The sequence below is a fragment of the Saccopteryx leptura genome, chromosome 1 (genome assembly GCF_036850995.1).
Source record: "Saccopteryx leptura isolate mSacLep1 chromosome 1, mSacLep1_pri_phased_curated, whole genome shotgun sequence".
Lineage (NCBI taxonomy): Eukaryota > Metazoa > Chordata > Mammalia > Chiroptera > Emballonuridae > Saccopteryx > Saccopteryx leptura.
In genome coordinates this window covers 1,986,110-2,006,043 of record NC_089503.1, presented here as the reverse complement: position 1 = coordinate 2,006,043, position 19,934 = coordinate 1,986,110, and the positions used below count along the sequence as shown (strand labels likewise).

Genomic DNA, 19,934 nt, shown 5'->3' with positions numbered 1-19,934 from the left:
TGCGGCCATGTGGACGGGCCTGGGGGACATTCTGCTGAGTGAGAGAAGTCGGGCAAGAAAAACAAACACTGTGTGACCTCACTTGAGGTGGGATCCGAAAAACAGCAACAACAGAAAACCCAGCTCCTAGACACAAAGCAACAAATTGGTGGTTTGAGGCAGGGGGTGGGGCGGGGGTGGCGTCCGAAGGGGTTGAAGGGAAACAAAAGGTATAAACATAAATGAAGAAGAAGGAGGAGGAGGAGGAGGAGGAGGCAGGTGAGCAGCATGGGAAGTCCTCCAGACACTTGGGGGGGCACTGCCCCAGAGGGCCTGCACCCTGAGGACCCCGAGGCCCGAGGCCCGAGGCTGAGCACCCTGAGGACCGAGGAGAGGACGCCTGCCGGCCTCCAGCCCGGGGAGGGGGCGGCCCCTCCACCCCCACCCCGCTCCTTGCTGTCCTGTCTGAATACCTCCAACCATGAGAGCCCCCCGGGCTTCCAATGAGAACGAGGACCCAGGGGACCTGCCTGTCCTCCCTCCCGGGGCACTGGCTGTCCTCCCTCCCGGGGCACTGGCTCTCCCTCCCGGGGCACTGGCTGTCCTCCCTCCCGGGGCACTGGCTCTCCCTCCCGGGGCACTGCCTGTCCTCCCTCCCGGGGGACCTGCCTGTCCTCCCTCCCGGGGCACTGCCTGTCCTCCCTCCCGGGGCACTGGCTGTCCTCCCTCCCGGGGGACCTGCCTGTCCTCCCTCCCGGGGCACTGGCTGTCCTCCCTCCCGGGGCACTGCCTGTCCTCCCTCCCGGGGGACCTGCCTGTCCTCCCTCCCGGGGCACTGCCTGTCCTCCCTCCCGGGGCACTGGCTGTCCTCCCTCCCGGGGGACCTGCCTGTCCTCCCTCCCGGGGGACCTGCCTGTCCTCCCTCCCGGGGCACTGGCTGTCCTCCCTCCCGGGGGACCTGCCTGTCCTCCCTCCCGGGGCACCGGCTGTCCTCCCTCCCGGGGCACTGCCTGTCCTCCCTCCCGGGGGACCTGCCTGTCCTCCCTCCCGGGGCACCGGCTGTCCTCCCTCCCGGGGCACTGCCTGTCCTCCCTCCCGGGGGACCTGCCTGTCCTCCCTCCCGGGGCACCGGCTGTCCTCCCTCCCGGGGCACCGGCTGTCCTCCCTCCCGGGGGACCTGCCTGTCCTCCCTCCCGGGGCACTGCCTGTCCTCCCTCCCGGGGGACCTGCCTGTCCTCCCTCCCGGGGCACTGCCTGTCCTCCCTCCCGGGGGACCTGCCTGTCCTCCCTCCCGGGGCACTGGCTGTCCTCCCTCCCGGGGGACCTGCCTGTCCTCCCTCCCGGGGCACTGCCTGTCCTCCCTCCCGGGGGACCTGCCTGTCCCTCCCTCCCGGGGCACTGGCTGTCTTCCCTCCCGGGGGACCTGCCTGTCCTCCCTCCCGGGGCACTGGCTGTCCTCCCTCCCGGGGCACTGGCTGTCCTCCCTCCCGGGGGACCTGCCTGTCCTCCCTCCCGGGGCACTGCCTGTCCTCCCTCCCGGGGCACTGGCTGTCCTCCCTCCCGGGGCACTGCCTGTCCTCCCTCCCGGGGGACCTGCCTGTCCTCCCTCCCGGGGCACTGCCTGTCCTCCCTCCCGGGGCACTGGCTGTCCTCCCTCCCGGGGCACTGCCTGTCCTCCCTCCCGGGGGACCTGCCTGTCCTCCCTCCCGGGGGCACTGGCTGTCCTCCCTCCCGGGGCACTGGCTGTCCTCCCTCCCGGGGGACCTGCCTGTCCTCCCTCCCGGGGCACTGGCTGTCCTCCCTCCCGGGGCACTGGCTGTCCTCCCTCCCGGGGCACTGCCTGTCCCTCCCTCCCGGGGCACTGGCTGTCCTCCCTCCCGGGGGACCTGCCTGTCCTCCCTCCCGGGGCACTGCCTGTCCTCCCTCCCGGGGGACCTGCCTGTCCTCCCTCCCGGGGCACTGCCTGTCCTCCCTCCCGGGGCACTGGCTGTCCTCCCTCCCGGGGCACTGGCTGTCCTCCCTCCCGGGGGACCTGCCTGTCCTCCCTCCCGGGGGACCTGCCTGTCCTCCCTCCCGGGGCACTGGCTGTCCCTCCTGAGTCAGCCCCTCCCCTCCACTCCCAGGAAACCCGGGACGCCGTCAGCTGGGGACCCACGCGCACCACACACAGGGGTGCCGGGCGTGTCGGCCATCGTGGAACCTACTGCGGACAGACGGCACGCCAGGCCCTTGACCCCATCTTCAGTCCCCCATTGGGCCTCGCGCCCCCCACCTGGGCCTCTCTACTCTGCCTCGCCCCCCCTCCCGCCCTCTCCCCTCCCCCCATATCTGCTCTTAGAGCCTCTGGTCCGATCTCACAAGTCGGATCCTGCCTAGGAGAAGGAAGATTTGCTGATTTAAGAGACTTGTGGTCAGCACACAGAGGACCCTGGCGAGCCCTAGGAGTGCTGTCCCCACACACTCAGACCTGCGCCTCCACCAGGCTCTGACCTGGGGGGGGCACCTCCCCACCCAGCCCACAGCACGCGCCTGCCCGCCCGCCCAGTGGACAGCTAGGCCTGCAGAGAAAGCCCTTGCTGGCCTGGGCTGGGACAGGCGCTGATGGACAGAGCAGGTGGCCTTCAGCTCCCTGCCCCATGGCCCCCCTCAGGGGCCCCCAGTGCCCCTGGAGCTGCCAGAGCTGGGCTGGGTGCTGGGAGGCACCTGTGAGCTGTGCCCTGGCAGAGGGACGGCCGCGGGGAGGGAGGGGCGTGTAGTGCGTCCCAGTCAGGAAGCAAAGGGGAGAGGAAAAGCCCCTCGGACCCCTTTTCCAGGAGAAGAACCCCCTTTTCCAGGAGAAGAACCCCCTTTTCCACGAGAACCCCCTTTTCCAGGAGAACCCCCTTTTCCACGAGAAGAACCCCATTTCCACGAGAAGAACCCCTTTTCCAGGAGAAGAACCCCCTTTTCCAGGAGAAGAACCCCTTTTCCACGAGAACCCCCTTTTCCGGGAGAAGAACCCCCTTTTCCAGGAGAACCCCTTTCCCACGAGAAGAACCCCCTTTTCCACAAGAAGAACCCCTGCCCCTGGCCAGGTGGCCAAGACGGAAGCCCCCCAGGCTGCTCCCTCACGTCCTGGGGTCCCAGCCCTGAGGCCTTGGCCCCTTCCTCCTTGTCTCAATGCCCCAGGACCCCCGGGCGGGGAAGGAGGGGCAGGGACCCCACAGGGCCGTGGTTGTCTGCGTGCTGCGCGCACCGCTGGGCCTGAGCCGCCTCGCTCTCGGGGAACGGCCTGGGGGGTCCCAGGGGCTCCTTCTCCCCGGTTCGCCCCCCCCACCCCACACTCTCCTAGGGGCTTCTCAGCTCTGTCCAGTGCCTGGACCTCCGGGCGACACCGGGGGGTCCAGCCCAGCGATCCAGAGAGAGACCTGCACGAGTGACCTGGCCCTGCCACGGCCTGGCTGGACCTGCCAGCCTCAGTTTCCCCCCACGCTCCGCCCTCCTCACAGCGCGGGGACAGCCGTGGGTCCGCCCAGCAGATTCCGCCCGGCTGGAGTCTTATTGAGCTTGGCGGGGACAGCCACGCACGTGTGTGCCTCGGGCTGACCTGCGACACAGAGAGAGGGTTGAGGGGGCTGGTGGGGGATCTGAGGCCCGGCGGGCGGGCGAGGGGGCTGGGGGTGCGCCAGGCCCCGCGGGCTGACCCTGTCCGGCCCGGGCCCTTGAAGTCCCTCCAGCTGGCCTCATCCCCCACCCCGGCGTCTGGCTGCACCCCTGCCCTTTGCTCCGCCGCCTCCCATGGCTCCCTAGTACCTGCCAGAGGAGGGTCTACATCTGCCCCCCCTGCTCTTTGTACCTGAACCCCGGGGCGCCCTCCTCTCTATCCGCTACTGGCCTCCCCTTGGCAGGGCCTTGGGCTTGGCAACCCTGCTGAGCAGCTCTGTCAGGCCACTCCCCCTCCCAGGGACCCCCACTCCACCTCCAGTGATTCCTGTCCTCACTCCCAACTTCAGCTCCTAAACCTGCTGCCAGCCCTCCCCTCCCTGGTCCCAGGACTGGTACCCTGCCTGCCCTGCCCGGTCAGTCTCTGGGCTCTGCCATGCCATTCATTCCCTCCGGCCACCCCACACCCACCCCTGGCTTCCACCCGGCTCTGGAACGTTCCGCGCCCAGCCTCTGTGCAGCCTCTCAGAGGCCTGGCCCCCGGGGAGGGGCGGGAGAGAGCAGCTGCGGGCAGAGGAGCCGGGCATGTGGTGTGTGGGGGGGGCACATGGTCAGAGACAAGGGGGTGGGGGCAGAGGGGAGCGGGGGATGCCTCTCAGAAAGCCCTGGGTTTGGGGAGCAGCTAGGGGCTGGCCTGGGGGAGGCGGGCAGGGCTGCTCGTCTTGGGGAGAAAGCTGGGGGTGCCCCTTCAGCCAGCTCAGCCCACAAGGCTGAAGGAAGCCACAAAGGGTCTCCCCACAAGCGCTGAAATTTTGTTGTCTCTTGCGCCCCCGTGAGGTCAGTAGGTGTCATGACAGCCACGTTGGCCACGGAAGTGGGGTGCAGGCCAGGCGACCCCAGCTCTACTCTCTGCTGTTCTCCCCAAGTTGAACTCTCCGTGCTGCCCCCCCCTGCCCAGGCTATCCAGAGGCCTGAAGAGGGAGGGGGTGCCGCTTTGCAGGCAAGGCCCTGCCTCCTTCCCCTTCCCTCCGACCAGGACCCTCATCCCTGCCGGCCTGGGCCCGTCAGCTCCTGGGGCCGCCGGACCTGTGGCTTGGGCCCAAAGGAAGCCCCAAACCTGCCACCCAAAGGACCCTGACCCCTGCCGCCCCAGAAGACCTCCACCCTGCCCTGGGCTGTCACGTTCACTACAGTTTCCGGTGGGGACACGGCCCTGCTCCTGGTCTTGCCGAGAACAAAGCCCAGGGTCTCTGTCATTCAGTGCTGAGCCCCTAAATCCAGGGCCTCCAGGGGCCTCTCAGGAGGTGGGTCCTCCCTAGACCCCCACTCAGCCTGACCGCAGGTCTGAGTCTAAAAAGACAGTGTTAAGAGGCCATCCCTCCTCAGCCGCCCGTTTCCGTGGCCGAGCCCTGAGCCCGCGAGGGGTCCCAAGCCCTCTGGCTGCAGGTGCCCTCCCTGTCATAGAGACGCTGTAGCCTCCCCTCACTTGGGGGGACAGTGCCCCCAGCCTCCCAGATGACCCTCAGGAGCTGGGGACGTTGGAGACTCTGCCCCTGTCCCCAGGCCGGCCTGCTGGGGAGACTGTGCTCAGATCTGGGGGGGCCAGAGCCGGGGCAGAGAAAGGGGCACACTCGGGCCCAGCTGCGACAGCAGACAGACCTCTGGGGTCTCTCTCCTTCACCTCCCTCCCCGCCTGCCTGCAGCGGGCAACCGGGCGGGCTGGCTCGGGGGAGACTTCCTCCACGTGTCTCTGCAGCCAGGGCACAGCCAGCCGGAATCAGGGCTTAGTCCGCGGTGCTCCCGTCCCACCGGGAGCCTCTGGCGGAACACAGGACCGGGCCGTGTCAGGTGGGAAGGCCCCTTGCTCCATGGCTGTCCCCGCTGAGGCCGGACTGAAAGTGGGGAGTCTAACTGAGCAGCCGTGGGGCTCAGGACAGGGCACAGGCGCAGGGGAGTGGGCGCTGGGCTGCCCACCAGGGGCTTCCACAGCAGGACGGGCGGCCCAGGAGGACAGGCGTCTTGTTCTGTCCTCGGCGCCAGGCAGTGCGAGTGACCAGAGGTGCGATGGACTCCTTGGCCAGGCCCGGCCGCCCACGTAGGCCCAGGACAAAGCCCAGGAACTGTCACTTCAGGGGGGCTGCCGGGGCTTGTTCTCGACCCACCTGCACCCCCTCGCCCTTCCTCCGCCCAAGTCTGACCCTCGGCAGGTGTGAGCGTCGGGGGAGGGGCCAGCCCCTGCAGGGGAGCAGGGCGGGGTGGGGGGCTGGAGACAAGTCCTCACACCGGGAAGCCCAGGCTGTGCTCTGTTGACCTCCAGAGTGGTCTGTGCCCGGCCGAGTCGCCCAGGGCTGGCCCCTGGCTCAAGCCTACCCCTCGAGGCTGCGGTCATTCATTCACAACCCTCCCCATGGGCAGGCCAGTGTCCTATAAGGCCTGGCCTGCCAGAAGCAGTGTGAGTTTCCTGAGGACCCTGATTTGGCCAGGGAGCCCTGGCCAGTCCCAGGATGTGAGGCTGTGTCCACTTGGGCTCTGTGTACGTGGGCCAGCGGGCCATTCGGCTGGCAGCCCGCCTGCATCGAAGTGGGCGGGAGGACCGAGGCTCCCACAGACAGAGGCCCCCGAGCCTGGGGTCGGGTCTCTGCCTCCTCACCGTGACCCGCCCACCCCCGCCCCCGCCCCCGCCCCGGACGCTCGGGTCCGCGTGGTGGCTCCGTCCGGCTCTGGGTCTGACCGGCCTCAGCGGCCGAGCCGTCCCTCCTCAGCCGCCCACTTCCGTGGCCGAGCCCTGAGCCAGTGAGGGGTCCCAAGCCCTCTGGCTGGAGGTGCCCGCCCTGTCATAGAGACGCTGTCGCCTCCCCTCACTTGGGGGGACGGTGACCCCCAGCCTCTCTGAATCTGTGCTAATGGAACAGTGTGGCCCCTGGGGTGGCATTCGGAGAAAGGCCTCTTCCCCAAAGCCGCCCTGCAGGTGGCCCGGATCAGACCCCCGACTAGAGGCCATAAAGCCCCAGGCCCTTCCCCGTATGGACACGGGTCCGCTCGGGACCCTCCCTCCCATGGTCCCCAAGGCCACTTCCTTCTCAACCCAGCGAGATAAACACAGGAAACAGAATTCCTGAGGAAGGGGAAGCTGTCCCTGAGAAGGCCTCTCCCTCCAGCCTGGCCCCGTGACGTCCTGTGTGGCCCACACTGACGGGGGTTGGGGGTAACCAGAGTCAAGTTGGGGGCTCCCGTTGGGAAGGGGACAGGGGCAGGGCGATGGGGGGGGGGTACCGGCTGGGCGGGTCAGGAGAGCAATGCCCCGCTCCGGTGTGTTCGAGGGGGAGGTTGAGGGGAGACAGGAGGCAGGGAGGGTGACCGCGTCTCCGCGGGACAGATGGCAGCGTGTGGGGCGTGCAGGGTGCCAGGGTAGCCATGGCTGGGCTGGGGCCACAGCAGGAAGCCAGGGGGACCCAGGGAGAGAAGGCGTTCCTTTCCCGGGGGTGGGGGGCTGAGGCCCCTTCCTGCTCTTCTGCCCCCAGGCCCCCTGGAGCCTCCTGGGTCAGCACACGGAGCTCCTGGCTCCCTGCGGCCAGGCCAGCCCAGTGCTGGCCTTTACCCCATGGCCCCAGTCCCCAAGGACAGAAGCCAGGGAGAGTGTATGGGGTGGCTCTCTGCCTTCCTGGTGGATGGGGACCCTCTCTGGGCCCAAGTCAGCCTCTCCCTCTCCCTCCCTCCCTCCCCGGGGCCAGTGGGGCACCTCCTCCCCGCTCCCGATTCCCTTCCGGAAGTTTCCCTCCAGCTGGGCTCAGGCCTCAGGGGTCCTGAGGTGGGCTTACCCGCTGCCCTGTCCCTAATACTCCTTCCTGTCCACCCTCTGGGGTCCCACTCACAAGGACACTGGACTCTCCCCTGGGCTTCTTGCTGGCCTCCCGAGAGGCCTTGTGCCAAGGGTCTCACACTCTGAGAAAGCTGGCAGGCGGGCCCCACCTGCCAGCTGGTCCCCAACAGCGGGGACCTGGGTGGCCTTTAGCAGGAGGTGCTGGGGGTCCCAGGGAGGGGGTGCTGCTGTCACCAACACCAGTTGGGTGGGCACGGTGGAGGCTCGGTGCTGACCGCTCACAGGAGAGGCGGCTGGAAGGCAGGTTGGAGGAAAGGGAGTGGGGGTCTGAGGGGTGCTCCAGGCGGTCCCTGCGAAGTGGCCCGGAAGCCCCTCAGCTTTCCGGGGCTCCTGGAGGGATCCCCCTCAACTCCTCCTGCCCTGCTTTCCTCGGGGGGCCCCACATGGGCTGCCTCGCCCTGTCAGGGAGCGTCCTGGCTACAGGCTTTGCGGTCTCAAGCCAGGCTGGGGCGGGCAGGGCCCGCTCAGACCTACTCCCCGTTCTCCTGTCCCCACAAGCCGGCTCCAAACTGGGGGGGGGGCATGACTGTGTGTGTGTGGCCATCTCTGGGAGGCTCCAAACTGGGGGTGGGCACGACTGTGTGTGTGTGGCCATCTCTGGGATCGGGGTGGGGTGGGCTCTCTCTTCTTACCCTTATCCGGGGGCTGAACTGATCCAACCATGCAGACCTCACAAAGCCTGGGGTGAGGAGGAGAGGGGGGACCCGGGAGAGCTTAGGGTGCCACGCTGCAGGCATGGCTGGGGAGCCCCAGGACCCAAAGCCCGTGCGGGGTCCCAGAGGGCCTGGCTCTGGCTCAGGACTGAGGGCACCTCTGCCCCCCAACCCCAGGCCACCTGCTCGTCCCTCGGGTCAGTGGGAGCCCAAGAGAGCTTGCCTCCTGGGGCACCGTGGGGCAGGGCACCCTGCCTGAGTCTGCAAAGGGGCTGGGCCTCCCAGCTCAGACCCTGGGAGCGGGACCCCCGGGGTCCCCAGGCCAGTCCAACACCCTCGTGCCCCGATTCCAGCCCAGCACGTACAACCCCACCTGGAGCAGCACCTCGTCAGTCACAGCTCCGTCCACAAAGCCTCCTTCTGTGGGTGTCCTGATGGCCCTCGGGGTCAACGAGACAGACTTCAGAGGGCCGTGGGGTCCTGGCAGGGCTGCCAGCTCCTGGGCAAGCCATTTACCGTGCCGAAGCCACAGCACTGTGGTCAGCGGCTCCACGGCCTCCACCCCCTCCACCACCAGCCTGCCAGCCTGTCTGCCCAACCCCCCAGGTCCACCTAGCTGCCCAGCCACCCCTCGGAGGGGCTCCCTTCACCACCCACCCCCATAGCTTTCTGCTGGCCCTGGAGGCTTAGACCCAGAAGTCCCCAAGACCAGTGCCACACTCCCCCCGGCTGCACACCCAGCGCAAGGGGTCTTGATGGTGAAGCAGCCACTTTAAGAAAACCTGGTGGATGAACTCCCTGTGCCCAAGCGCACGGGACCCCGGGACGCAGGGGACGCGGAGGCCCCCCCAGGGTCTCCCTGTGCTCCCCCTCCCACCTCCAGGGCACTCCCAATGAAGTCTGACTGGCCCAGCTTTCAGGGGGGGCCCGTGGACACTGCCCACTGGGCCCTGCGTTCGGGCGCCGTGGCTGACCCAGTGGGCCCTTTCGGCAGCCACCAGGTAGGCACCTTTGGCAAGGTGGCCGCTTCCTCCAGGGGACGTGCCTGGGCACCACACATTCCCGGGGCCTGGGGGCCGAAGGGAAGCTCGGGCAGCCCAGCTGGTCCCGAGCCGGAGACCGTGGCCCTGCACACACGCCCCCAGTCTCTTCTGCTGACCTCTGGCGCCTCTTCTGACGGTGGCCTGGGACTGACCTCCGGCCCCACAGACTGAGGACTAAAGCCCACAGCCCGCCATCATCCCCGGGACCCGCTCTGGGCAGACCCCTGGAGGAAGGGAGGACTCCTCGGAGCGTGTCCTTGCTCACCTCTGCCCAGGAAGTCGTCCCCTGGGGTCCAGCCACCCTCAACCCACCCAGCCTGAGTCTCACCTGCTTGGGGTCAAGTGACAGGCAGGGGACCTTGGAGGGGAGGGGGTGCCCATGGCTGCACGCCCCTCCCCGCTGAAGGCCCTGCGGGGGGCCCTCCGTCCAGTCCTCAAAAATGTCAGCGCTGTACAAAGAGGAGCCCAGTGGGGGCTCTGGCACCTGCCCCGGCCCCAGACCACCAGCCCTCCCTGGCCCCACAGCAGCTCCCATGGGACCTCGCACAACCAGGAGGACAGAGGGGCCCTCGGGCTGAGGGGCCAGGTGGGTAAATCTCCATCTTGTTTCCTCGCAGGCCCACCCTCACACCCCCTTCCTGAGGACACAGCAGGACGGAGGAGCACACAGTCAGCACTGGGGTCCCAGACTGGACCCTCCGGGCTCCGTGGCCTCTGGTCCTGCCGGCCCCAGACCGCTGGCCGTCTCTCTGGTTTTGTGGAAAGACCCATGTGGCCGGTCAGCCAGAGCCTGCCCGCGGCCCCCGCACCTGGGAGCCGTGTAGGACCGGAGAAGGGCCGTGCATGCGGTTGGACGCTGGGAGCCCAGCTGGTCTGGCGTCCTCCCAATCAAACCGCAAGCTCCCTGCGGGCAGAGCGACCAAGCAGAAGGCTACCAGAAGCTGGTCAGCATTCCCGCCTGGCCCCAGCTCTCAGCTCACAGGGCCCTCGGAGCCCCCTGAACCCCACCTCCCAACCCCCCGCCCCCGACGGAAGCACCCCGACAACTTCTGTCAGGCGGGGAAGCCTCTGGTCCCAGCTCCGAGGTGCGTGGTCAGGTGACAGTGCCGGCCGGCCGGCAGGCGGACCGAACCTTTCCCTGCCGAGGTGGCTGTGCCCACAGCGTCCCTGTCTTCGCAGCACGCCGGGCTGACGCCCACTCGCCGAGTGGGGAGGGCCCCAGGCTCTGGTCCCCATTGCCCACGGCGGGAGAGTGCGGTGGGCACGGCCAGGGGTGTGGTGGGGCGGGCTGGGGGCTGGGGTGGCTCTGGGGCTTGACACAAGCTCCTCCCCAAATGTGGCTGTGGCCAGCAGCCCCCACTGGTTTTCAGGGGGCTCAAGCCGCAGCCTGAGTGACCTGTGCCCAGAGCCTTCGGAGTCTTAGCTGCCTGGCGACTGTGCCCGGGCCGACCGGTTCCCGCACGCACCCTGGGGTGGGAGCCGTCCGGCCGCCTCTGCGGACTCTGCCCACTTTGCCACTTTGCAGGCCGCTCACAGGCGTGTTCTGGGGCGTGTGCAGCCCCGGAAAGCACCGTGCAGGACGCAGCCCTCCGAGCGAGAGCCCCACACACTCCGGTCCTGCCCCTCCGCCAGCACTTCCTCCCCTCTGCCCACTGTGGTCTGGGGCGACACGCTCACTCGAGCCCTCCTTGGCCAGGGACATCTGCTCTGGACAGGATGGAACACAGGGGCTGGGGGCTGTCTGGCCGCACGCTGATGGTCAGGCCCCGTGCGGGCTTGGGGCTCGCCAGCGGCCCTGGGGCATGCCTGCTTGCTTGGGCTCCCTCTGATTTTCCCCAGTGCGGAAGGTAGACGAAGACAGCAGACACCTTGGGTGGGGCAGAGGGTCAAGTTCACTGTCGTTGGGCCCACACCGTGAGTTGCCAGTCACACCTCCAGGATCCTGGACAGGCTGGCTGAGGCTTGGCCTTATCTTGTGCCAACCCTCTGCCCGCTAGCTGGCAGATGACAGGGACCTCCTTGTCATCTGAGACCTGGCGAGTCCTGCCCCAAAGTTAGGCCTTCATGACGGGGCCCCGAGAGCTAAGTGGGTCCCCAGAAGGGGTCACTGGGGGAAGGCTGAAGTCTGCTGGGCGCCCCCTGACCCTGGGGGTGGGACGAATGTGTGACCCTCCTGTGCCACCACCTTAGACAGGAGCCCAGTGCCCAACCCTTCCAGACTGTGTTTTGGGAGGGGCAGAGATGGGGGGGTGGCGAGGGGGGGGCCTTGAAACCGCCAGACGGGAGCCCATGAGCTCACAAGTGCAGAGGAGGCTGGATGGGCTGAGCTGACCACTCCTTCCTGGGCCGCGTCACCCGTTTTGGGGTCTCCAACTGCCCGGCTGGCGCCTGTGAGGCGGGGTGTCCACATTCCCTTCCTCTTTGGGAAGGAGACATGGAAACCGACCCTGGGCCTGAAATAGTCGTTGTCTGGTGGGCCCCACGCCTGTGAGGGTGGCCGTGCCGATTGGCCTCCCCCTGGTGGGCCCAGGTGCCCTGCAGTGGACAGACCCAAAAAAGGCCGACAGCGCCTCCGCGCGCCCTACACACCAGCAGGCGCGCGCGCGGTGAGGCTGGCGGCGCTGGTGGGCGGGGCGCAGCTGCCGCTGCCGCTCACACTCCGCGGAGACAGAAGGGGACAGCTGGCCAGAAGGGACGTGAGGACGTTCTGGGGAGGACAGGCCCAGGGGTGGGGAGGGGAGTGTGCCGGATAAGGCGGCAAGGTCCAGGCTGGCCAGAGCCCACACCTCTCCAGCCCGCCCCCTTCCGTTCCTGTCATTGGATAGGAGCTGCGTGGTCCCGCTGGGCCAAGGGGCAAGGGGGTCCCCAAGCTTCCAGCACCCCACTTGGGCCCCCACACGTTCTGCGCGCGGCGCTGCTGTGGCCTCTCTCTGTCTGTGTCCCCCCGACCCCTTCCCCTGCCCAGGTCTGAAAGCTGAGGGTGAGGGGCAGGACAGTGGGGACACCCAGAGGGGTGCCCAGCGTGGAAACCCGAGCTGCCGCCCTTCCATGTTCACTTGTCACCTCAGCCACCCACGGTGTCCTCCTTGGGGCCTCGGAGTAGCGCCGGCCGGTCTCAGCTGTCTCCAGGGTCTACATTCCCGGCCTCTATGAGAACTGGACAAGTGAGCCCTGAAGCTAGAAATAGCCATGGCCTGAAGTGGCCCTCGGGGACAGTCAACGGTGGGGTTGGCCTGCTCCACCATGAGGCCCCGGGCACACCGGAACCATCCTCCTCCTTCCGGCCCTGCCTGTCCATCAAGTCCCTTCTCCCCTGCCTGCCTGGAGCCCGTGAGCAGGCAGGGGCGAGCATCCCCTCCCCCACCTGCCTCGGTTTCCCCGGCCTGCGCCTGGGGTGCAGGGACCCTGCCTCCCTACTCCCCGCCTGGGCCGGGGGCTTCACAGCGTGGGGCTGGGGGCCCAAAGTGGGATCCATCACGCGGCGGCGGTGGGCGGGGGCGGAGGCCCGCCCAGCACGGGGGTGACCAAGGGCATCTGCAGGGACGAACAGAAAGAACCTCGAGCGCAGGCGGGCGGCGGCTGGGTGCCGGCCCCTTGCCATTTATTTTATTTTATTTTCTTGCACGTGATGTCTCTCTCCTGGAGGCCCGTGGCCTCGCCAGCTTCTCACTTGCTAGAGTTTCTCACTTTCCACTACTTCCCGCTTCCCGTGTTTGCTTTCCTTGGTCCGGGCCGGCGGCGGCCGGGGAGCCCTCGCTGCACGGCTTGGCTCCTCCCGCTCGGCGCTTCCCGGACCCCTTGGCAGGGTCCGCGCTGGGAGCCGTCCTGCCCTGCACCCCTCTCCCTGCTCTCTCCTGACCCCTCCATGCTGGATAGGAAAAGCAGCAGCCCCAGGGGCCCCCCGACTGTCATGGCTGCTTTGGGTGGGTGGGTGGGGGACCCGGTCAGGGGAGTGGGGAAGAAACAGACACAGACGTCCGCCCCCGGAGAACGCACAGGGGCACGTGGCCCCGCCTCCGGAGGTCCGCTGCGTGCTCTGCGCAAGCTCCGTGGCCTCAAGCCCTGTCGCCCCTCCGGGCCTTGATTTACCCGTCTGTCATGTAAGGGGTGGGACTGGCCCCCACCGGCTGAGGGAGGCGCCCAAGGCCCAGCTCCACCCCCTTCTTTTCTCACGGGCCCCCACCCTGGGCCGTCCCCTGGGATGGACGCACCCTGGGCATTCAGCTCCATAATTGTGCTGACCCCTCCTTGCCCACTAGTGCTAAGCAAACACGCACCTGACCCTTGGCCGGTTGGCCCAGGATGGCGGCTCCGCTCCCCACTAGGCAGGGGACCTTCCAGACGCTGCCACCCCCGTTAAGCTCCCCGGCCAGAGCGCGCACTCTGCGGCTGGGGCCCCCCACCCTCGCTTCCCAGGATGACCCGTCAGAAGAAAGCAGGGCCCGTATCAGCCAGCAGACACCTGGGGACAGGAGGGTGGTCCCCAAGAAGCCAGGGGTCCAGGCTTTGGAGTGGGGAGGAGGAGAAGATGCTCTGGGGTCTCTTGTGGACCCCCATGGGCGGGGCAGTTGTCTGTGCCCATGCAGAGGGTGGGCAGGAGCTGGAAGAGAGAGCAGCAGGTGAGGAGACAGGTTGTGCCCACTCTGAGATGCCAGTCCACTGGGGCTGTCTCAGGGAAAGAGCAGGCTCTCTCCCCCCTGGGTGTGGGCAGCCAGTGGGTGCAGGGACACCTTTCTGGTCCAGGAGGCCGGGGGTGGGGGGAGGCGGGCAGACTCACAGCGAGTGTTGGGAATGAAGGTGACCTGGGATTGTCGGGACAGTCGTCCCGGGGAGCCGGAGGTGCCCTCTGCTGACCCTCCACTCTGGGGGGCGGCCGCGAGGTCCCAGAGTTCTCACCCCTCCCTCCGGGAAGGTGGTCCCCCCGGAGCAGACAAGCAGCCACTGAACCTGGGCCCCACTGCCCTCCGGCCAGCCCTCGGAACCGGGCCTGTTGGCTGGAGATGGGTGGGGAGCCTGAGGAGACAGGGGTCCCCACGGACAAGGGAGGCCCCAGTGGCCTCCTCCCTCCCTAGCCCGTGCACACCCCACACATGCATCTTGGGTGCTCTCTCTGGTGGCACTGGCCTGGGTGACAGTTGGAAGAAGTGTTTTGTTTCTTTTCTTCTGCAGGGGGGTGGGCGCCTGCGACCTTTACAATCCTTTGTACCATCCAATGCCAGGTGCCAAGACACGCGGGCATCGGGGGGCCGGTGATGGTGGAAGGGCATGGAATGGGCTGGGGTGGGGGGACCTTGCAGGGGAGGACAGCGAGAAGAGGTCTTCAGGGCAGGGTGGGGGGCAGCCGGAAGGCCACACAGCTGTCTCCTGGTCCACATGCCCCCGTCCACGGGCCCTGCACCCGGCCTCCTGGACTCCCGTCCTCAGGAGCGGGTTCTGGGGCGCAGCCCCGACAGCTTCGTGGGGGACGCGTGGCATCCCCGGGCCGGTGGACGGCGGCCCACTTGCCTCGGTGGTTTCCTGCGGGCAGCCCAGCCAGGGGTCCTCCTCGGGCCTGGGAGGGGTCCCTGTCTGGAAGGCACACAGGGGAAAAATGGAGCCTTGGAACTTATTTCTTTGAAAAAACATTTTAAAAAAGGAAACTCATTTTAAACGGGGAAAGATTGATGCCCTTCCTTTCCACACTTGGTCGGGGGCCAGCGAGCTTGGTTTCCGAAGAAATTCTCCTCTCCCTCTATTAAATGCGACCAAACACCATCTACGTTTGCAAATCACACGAGGACCTTCAGACGGCGGCGGCTTCAGGAATCCTTCCCGCCCGCCAGGCCAGAACAGACAGGCCTCTCATCCTGGGCCCGAGTTTGGGGGGCCGGGATCGGGGGCGGCATTGGCGGGCTGCGGGCCCTCTGGTGTCAGGAGGTGTTGGAGATGAGGGCGGAGGCTGCCCGGGGCCCGGCCGGCCCCGCAGGAGCGCAGGGGGCGGATGGTGACTGGGTATTTGTGGTGGATCAGCTACCAGGGCATCGTGAGCTGAGCCTGCCCCTCCTGGGGGGATACATCAGCACCCCCAATGCTTGATCAGCTTCCCCCCTGCATGGGAGGGCTGAAAAGCTTTGCCCGCAGGCCAGGCCAGAGAGCCCCGCTAGGTCTGGGCCGCAGCCCCTGCCCTGGGCTAGCCAGCTGCCGCAGCGTGTCCGGACTGCCAGTGCAGCCTGCTGCCCCCCCCCACCGGGTCCTGCAGCACCCCTGCTACCTCGGACAGGCAGGGGGGAGCGGCCACAGCCCTGCCAGGGCAGCCAGGCCAGCCAGGGACCCAGGGGCCGGGGAGCGCCGGCCTGTGCTCTGCCCACGGCTCGGGATGGGGGCACGGGGGACGGGGGCTCTGTCCCCTGGGAGGGTGACCTCCGTTTGCCTCACCCACTGAAGGCTGGGGCTGCCTGTGCTGGGCTTTCTGGCCCCACCCCTGGCTTCCCTCAGAGCACACAAGCACACATGTGTACAAACACACCTACGCATGAAATGTGGACATGAGCACACGTACACACACATACAGACACAGGGGTGCACACGTGCTCAAGTGTATGCACACACACGGACACAAGCACACATGCGCACACATATGAACGCTCAGGTACACAGTGCACGTGTTCACATGCACACAGGTGCCTGTGTGTGTATACATACATGGACACAAGCATAAGTGTGTACACACGTGCATGCTCATGGACATACACATGGACACGCACACGCGTGTGCCGTGCACACTCGCACACATGTGCACACACATGCATGGGCAGTAAGTAGTGAGTACACACGTGCATGCTTATGGACATACACATGGACACGCACACACGTGTGTCGTGCACACTCGCACACATGTGCACACACATGCATGGGCAGTGAGTAGTGAGTACACACACAGGGACTCCCTCTTTCCAGAACTGGCCCTCTGGAGCACAGAGGCAGGAGTGCACCCCACCCTCCATCATGGCTCCACGTGTGCCCCACTACTGCTCAGACAAGTGGGGTAGAGGCAGGGGACCCTCCAACAGAGGGCAGAGGAGGGGCGGCCGTCCCCCTGGGACCCTCCACCTGCCTCCAGGCCCACAGACCCAGCGGGGAAGCCAGGCGGAGCCAGCGTCTGGCCCCGTGGGGGGACTTGCTGGAGCTGGTGCCCAGGACGGGGGAGCCGGCCCCCCGTGCTGTCCGAGGCCTCCGAGGGGCCGCCCCTCCGTGCAGCGGCCCCGCCAGGGAGGGCTGCCTCGGGTCTCAGGAATCAGTCAGGGGTGCCGCCTCTGGCCCGAGCCAGCTGTCTGGTTGCAAACTCCAGGGGCCGGCAGGCCTGGTGTCCCACGGGGAAGACGAAAAGCAGGGTGGAGAAGGGGTATGAGGTGAGGAGCATGGATTCTGGGGACACCTGGGGAACCCCAATGGTCCTGTGCCCTCAGACCCGGGGAACCCCAATGGTCCTGCACCCTCAGACCCGGGGAACCCCAATGGTCCTGCGCCCTCAGACTTGGGGAACCCCAATGGTCCTGCACCCTCAGACCTGGGGAACCCTGATGGCCCTGCACCCTCAGACCTGGGGAACCCCAATGGCCCTGCGCCCTCAGACCCGGGGTTCTGCCCGGGAGCAGCACGTGGAGAACGTCAGGTTCCACTGGGACGTCCCCTCCTCTCAGCGTGCGTTGCTCCCTCTGTCCCCAGGGGAAGGTGCCAGCACCAGGGGGAGGGTGCTGGGACCTGGCTGACCAGGAAAGGGGGTCTCGGTGGGACAGCAGGGAGGCTGTGGGGTAACCCAAGGGGCTCGGGGGGGACGGAGCCATACCGCCCCCTCCCAGTTCAGACCCACGGGGTCCCACTGAGGACCATACACTCCCATGTCCTCTGTGATGGGCTCATGACGGCTCGGAAGCAGGTGACGAGGGACCTTCACGGCACGGTGATGGGCAGACTCGGCAAATCGGGGCACCCTCTCCCCGGGTCCTAAGTGGCCCCCATACAGCCGGTCCCCAAAAGCCAGGGCCTGGCGATGCCTCCCCAGGATGTTATGAAAGAGGGAACATTTGCTTCTAGTTAAACAAAGACAGGAGACCTGACACATGGGAGGCCATCTGTCCCTCAGGTGCTGTGTGAGGAGCTGGAACACCCGTAAAAGTCACACTCGGGGCTCTGGCCCAGGGCACGCCCCTGTCCCCGCTCCCTGTCACACCTCTGTCCCCCTGGGTCCCATCGGCCGTGCTCCCAACAGAAGACTCTTAATAGAAACTCTGCCGTGAAGGGGACGGGTGTCCTCACGGGGCCACCTTTGGGGAGATGGAGCGGGTTGGGGTGTAGGGGACATGGTCTAATCCCTGGAGCTGAGCCCTGGAGACACTGGTCACCACCCAGGCTCTGTGTCCCCACTGCCCCGCTGGGCACCACCTCCACTGCCCGGTCTCAGAGAGTGGCCACAGGTGGACACTGGTGTTTTGCACCCAGCGCCATGCGTCTAAGGCCGTCTGCCGGGAATGAGGGGCCGTTCTCTCCACTGTCCCCGCCCCTCCTGGGTCTCAGTCCCCTCTGATCCTGTAGAGGGTCACGTCCGGAGGGGGCACAGCCCCTCCCCCACCCCGTTCCTGGGTGGGCCGTGGGCGTGGTGAGTGTCCGGGGACCCCCCCTGCCCCGACCTCTGCTGTTCCCTCCGGAGCACCGAGGGATACCTCTGCAAATGTCATTATTACCAGGAGCCATTTATAGGGTGCACTTTGTACACATACAGGGTTTACAACCTCTTTTATTAGTCATAAAAGGGGAGGGAGAGGGCCCCCACCGTGTCGGAGGTGGGCCTGCAGCTGCCTCCTTCGCCCAGAATCCGGGCTGGGAGCTGCCTGAAACCTCTGAGCCCGCGTGTTCCCCCAAGCTCTTCTCCCGGGGGGGGGGTAGGGGGACACCGGGCAAGGGACAGCAGAGCTGCAAGCCAAGGCCCCCCCACCCCCAGCGCACACCTGGGGGAGGCGGGAAGGGCCCGCAGAGAGCCCACCATGCTTGAGCTTCCTGGAGCAGAAGCCCAGACCCCTGAGTGTGGCCTTCACCCCCAAGGGGTCCCTTCCTCCGGGAGCCTCCCCTGCTCTGGGCAGACCCCACCACCATCACCCAAGGCCCACATCTGAAAGAGGTGATGAGCACAGCCACCTCCACACTCCGGGGAAGCCCTCGGGGTCTCCACAGGCCGGGCCCGGGGGTGGGGAGGGGAGTGCAAGGAGTCGGGCCCCCCCAGGCCCAGCCCTGCAGCCCCCAGCCACAGGCCACGAACACCCCGCCAGCTTCCCTGCACACGGGGGATGCCCTCGGGGTCTCCACAGGCCGGGCCCGGGGGTGGGGAGGGGAGTACAAGGAGTCGGCCCCCCCAGGCCCAGCCCGCGGCCCCCCACCACAGGCCAGGGACACCCCGCCAGCTTCCCTGCACACAGGGGACGCTTGGGGTCTCCCCGGGTGGGGGGCTGCCTTCCCCCCGAGACGAGGGTCTCCTTGGGGGCAGGGGCCGCTCCCTCCCTCACCCTGGGACCTCTCCTGGTGTCTGGGCTGCCTCCCCCCTCAGACCGGGCCCTCTGCAGGGCGGGGGCTGCCTCCACCCCCCTCCCAGGGAGCCTCCGGAGGGCGGCGGGGCCCAGACATCAGTGTTTGCCCAGAGGCGCCCGGCGGGCGGCCCCCCCAGACCAGAGATTCCTGGAGCCGAGGCCCTGCCTCCCCCACGCCGTGGAAAGTTGGCCTAATCAATAGGGCCGCACGCTAAATAAATCACTGGAGGGGCTTAGCACAGTGTTTTCTCAGCGGCTGTAATAATAATATTAATAACAATTCAGCTCAGAGAGCTGGCAGAGGCCAGGCTCACGGGTGGGCGGGGTGGGGGCCCTGAACGTCCCCCCACATCCCCACCCCTCCTGCCCCGGGCCTGCCTGAGGAGCCCTGCCCCCAGCCTCTGCCCACCCACCGGGTCCCGCGGCCACCCAGGGCCGTGCTGAGGGGCTCCGACCCAGCTGCCGCCCCAGGGCGGGGCCCACGCGGGCGCGGGCACAGAGGGGGCAGTCTGGGAGACACGGGGAGTGGGTCAAGGGGCAGTGGGCAGGGGGTGAGGGCCAGGGCGGAGGGGACAGGGACAGGGGGAGCAGGGGGGTGTCTGGGGAAGGAAGGAAGAAGGAAGGAGGGAAGGAAAGAAGGAAGGAAGGAAGGAGGGAGGGAGGGAGGGAGGGAGGAAGGAAGGAGGGAAGGAAGGAGGGAAGGAAGGAGGGAGGGAGGGAGGGAGGGAGGAAGGAAGGAGGGAAGGAAGGAGGGAAGGAAGGAGGGAGGGAGGGAGGGAGGGAGGGAGGGCAAGACGAGTCACAGGGAAGGGGCTTGCTCAGGTCTGACCCTGGCCTGCCCAAGGACCCTGAGTGCTGTCAGGGCAGGGTGGGGGCTGCAGCGTGCTGCTCCGCTCGTGAGCCCGTTCTGGACGCGTGAAGGACATGGCACTGTCGCAGGACTCCCGGGGGCCTGCCGGAGGGGTTAGTGGGTGCCTGGCTCTGCGGCTGGTGTGTGTGTGGGGGGTCAGGTGGGCAGGCAGGAGGCCCAAGACTCAGGCCAGACGGCTGCTCAGAAGGCTGGATGTTCAGCATTGGACGGGCTTTCTCCACGCCCCGGGACCACCAGCCCCGGGAAGTTTCCCTGCTCACACATTTCACAGGCTCCCCAGGCCGGAGGGGGCTGAGCGTGGCTCTCTCT

At 67.4% G+C, this 19,934-nt stretch overlaps 1 protein-coding gene across 1 annotated transcript in view; it reads left to right on the top strand.

Moving 5' to 3' along the window:
- Positions 1-221: 221 nt before the first annotated feature.
- Positions 222-19,934, top strand: part of LOC136387876 (collagen alpha-1(I) chain-like) — a 23,472-nt gene continuing 3,759 nt past the window's right edge. Inside the window, exons 1-12 of the mRNA XM_066359993.1 lie at positions 222-258; positions 7,143-7,259; positions 8,332-8,626; positions 9,038-9,155; positions 9,697-9,783; positions 9,963-10,282; positions 11,728-11,893; positions 12,598-12,780; positions 15,111-15,219; positions 16,643-16,814; positions 18,276-18,551; positions 18,775-18,939. Coding sequence (XP_066216090.1) covers positions 222-258; positions 7,143-7,259; positions 8,332-8,626; positions 9,038-9,155; positions 9,697-9,783; positions 9,963-10,282; positions 11,728-11,893; positions 12,598-12,780; positions 15,111-15,219; positions 16,643-16,814; positions 18,276-18,551; positions 18,775-18,939 — 2,045 coding nt within the window. The remainder of the gene's footprint in view (positions 259-7,142; positions 7,260-8,331; positions 8,627-9,037; positions 9,156-9,696; positions 9,784-9,962; positions 10,283-11,727; positions 11,894-12,597; positions 12,781-15,110; positions 15,220-16,642; positions 16,815-18,275; positions 18,552-18,774; positions 18,940-19,934) is intronic.